Here is a 2,712-nt window from a genome sequence, read left to right as displayed (position 1 = left end):
GTAAATAGGTTTCATTCATATCTGTTACGTAATTGTATGATTGAATGAAATAGAAATTACTTCATTAGGAAATAGAAATTATTTTATACTTTTTAGTGCATTTCGAAGTCGGTGTATTTTTTTTCTGAAAATTATTTTATTTCACGCTTTTTAGTGGAATGGGGAGAATTGTATGGGATACTGTGAGACAGTTTTTCCGGGCTTTTTTTTTGTCTGCGTAAATGGCATGAACATAATTAAGTAAAAGACAACATGGATATTCGTTTTTCAATTTTTTTTTTTATTAATTAATAATAATGACATGTATTTGTAGGGCGGCCTCCCCGTTTTCCGCCGCCTCTTCTTCCACCGCGGCTTCTGCCGCGATAGGGCTTTCGCCGCGTGCCCGCGGCTGTTCCTCTCGCTGCAATGTAAAATTTAAACTGTTACATAGGTTATACATTTTTAGAATTAATTCTTTATTATGTACGACACGGATTGGTTAACACTAGAACTACCAGCGTTCAATGTACATGACTTTTAAATCGGAAATAAAATAATAAAACAAAGATTGAAATATAAACATACAGTTGCACATACCATAGTTCTTTATCTCAACACTAGGATCAACGTATATTCGAAGAAGAAACAATTTTACAAGTTTTATAATTTAAAAATAAGAAACTTTAAACAATTAATTTTGACTCCTTCGGTAGTTGTAGTGTTAAGCATTTGTGTGATAGAATCTGTGATGCTTACGACGCGGCGGCTTAGCGCCTTCTTCGCCTTTTTGCTGCTGCTGCTGCGGCGGTTGCTGCTGCGGCTGCGGTTGTTGCTGCTGCTGCGGCTGCGGTTGTTGCTGCTGCTGCAGTAATTGTTGTTGTTGTTGCAGCTGCGTGTGCATTTGCTGCATCTGTTGCTGCAGCTGCTGCTGCTGCAGCTGCATTTGCTGCAAGCGCATTCATGAGGTCTTGTTCTGAAAGAGAGAAAAGGGAAGTATACAGAGTGTTCAGCGATTTACTAGCCAGCGTTTTTCTCGTAAATGACTGGTACTAGAGAAAAATGAAAGAGGAAAAAATGATAGTGTTTTTTATAATCAACATAATGAAGTATGTATTTTTTTCGTGTTTATACTATTTTTTAAGATATGAAGGTAATCTTCAGTTTTTTTAATGGAATGGTACATATTTTTTTTATATCATATGAAAGAGCGTGTCGAAACGAATTCAACAATGTATTATATCATGACCTTGAAATCCATTCTGAGTCAAAAGTAAACGAAATATTTCAAATATTTCGTATTACTATACTTACCAGTATTTCTTACTGATATGTTTACATTTCGCGTTCAATGTGGTTTCCATTATCATAACACTATTATCATGACCTAATCATAACATAAAACCATCAAAAGTGCTTTCTAGCTAATGGAAACCACATTGAACGCGAAATGTAAACATATCAGTAAGAAATACTGGTAAGTATAGTAATACGAAATATTTGAAATATTTCGTTTGCTTTTGACTCAGAATGGATTTCAAGGTCATGATATAATACATTGTTGAATTCGTTTCGACACGCTCTTTCATATGATATAAAAAAAATATGTACCATTCCATTAAAAAAACTGAAGATTACCTTCATATCTTAAAAAATAGTATAAACACGAAAAAAATACATACTTCATTATGTTGATTATAAAAAACACTATCACTTTTTCCTCTTTCATTTTTTTCTAGTACCAGTTATTTACGAGAAAAACGCTGGCTAGTAAATCGCTGAACACCCTGTATATCTTACGTACATTTTCTTGAATCATGCATTATATTAATTTTCCATTGAAATTTTAATTATACTTACGGGTATGTTGATCAGCAGCCATATTTCTGCAAAAAAAAATTTGTATTATTTAAAAAGTAATCGATTTGCATTTGTGAATAAAGTTCCGAAAAGCACTCATCCCCTATTTTTATTTGAAGCTTAATATTCTTGTTTTCATATCCTGATTACGAGTATCATAATGAAATTTAGTGATTGCTTGATTTTTTCACGGCAAAAAGAACCGTGAAAGAAACGTATAACTGTGATTCAATAATTCAAGACAATCGGGAGTGAGCGGTTTTTCAGAAGTATATTCAACTAAACTACCAACCGTTAAAGACTAAATTAATGTATATTATACATAACATATAGAAAAATGAAATAGTACTTACCACTTGACAGCAGTGTGGTTGAACTGAAACTGAACAAAAATCTGCAGTACGTGACTTCCAAAGGAAGAGGATTGGTGGGGCAAATTCCAGGATTCCATACTTTGTTTATATGTTTCGTTGTCAGGTTATTTAGATTGTAAATATAGAATACACAACAAGAGTGCGATACGCTTTGGGACAAGCCGTTCCACTCTTCATCAGCTCCTACATTCTTTCAAGTTTGCCGACCGCTTCGAACGTAAAGAAGGACAGCGAGTGAAAAAGAAGACATAGCATAAACAAATCGGTATACGTCGGCGAAACAATACCAATGCAATAATGAAACTTTTGTATTTTTATTTTTTTTGTGATGAAACGTTCATCGACAAATTTGTGATACTTTTCTGATTAAAATAAGCCTAAACACGATATAATTCGAACCGTATGTACCATGTACATTTTTTATTCAGGTACTGCCACGATATAAGTTCTTGCAAATAAATATATTCCAAATTTCATCGTGTTTGGTATCATTTTAAAC

At 33.5% G+C, this 2,712-nt stretch overlaps 1 protein-coding gene across 1 annotated transcript; it reads right to left on the bottom strand.

The window, feature by feature from the left end:
• Nucleotides 1–259: 259 nt before the first annotated feature.
• On the bottom strand, nucleotides 260–2,294 carry LOC143266614 (uncharacterized). The gene is made up of 4 exons (XM_076542034.1): nucleotides 2,193–2,294; nucleotides 1,840–1,865; nucleotides 739–955; nucleotides 260–403 (listed from the first exon to the last, which is right to left on the bottom strand). Exons 3-4 carry the CDS (start codon nucleotides 938–940, stop codon nucleotides 288–290), a joined length of 318 nt encoding a protein of 105 aa, XP_076398149.1. The 5' UTR covers nucleotides 941–955; nucleotides 1,840–1,865; nucleotides 2,193–2,294; the 3' UTR covers nucleotides 260–287.
• Nucleotides 2,295–2,712: the final 418 nt, after the last annotated feature.

This window comes from Megachile rotundata, chromosome 2 (genome assembly GCF_050947335.1).
Source record: "Megachile rotundata isolate GNS110a chromosome 2, iyMegRotu1, whole genome shotgun sequence".
NCBI lineage: Eukaryota > Metazoa > Arthropoda > Insecta > Hymenoptera > Megachilidae > Megachile > Megachile rotundata.
The sequence above is the reverse complement of the archived record's forward strand: the minus strand, read 5'-3'. Positions and strand labels throughout refer to the sequence as shown.

Coding starts and splice junctions, on each gene's coding strand:
- LOC143266614 (XM_076542034.1), bottom strand. CDS start 940: ATGCGCTTGCAGCAAATGCAGCTGCAGCAGCAGCAGCTGCAGCAACAG. Junction 404..738: donor AGGCGCTAAGCCGCCGCGTC/GTAAGCATCACA, acceptor TTTACATTGCAG/CGAGAGGAACAGCCGCGGGC.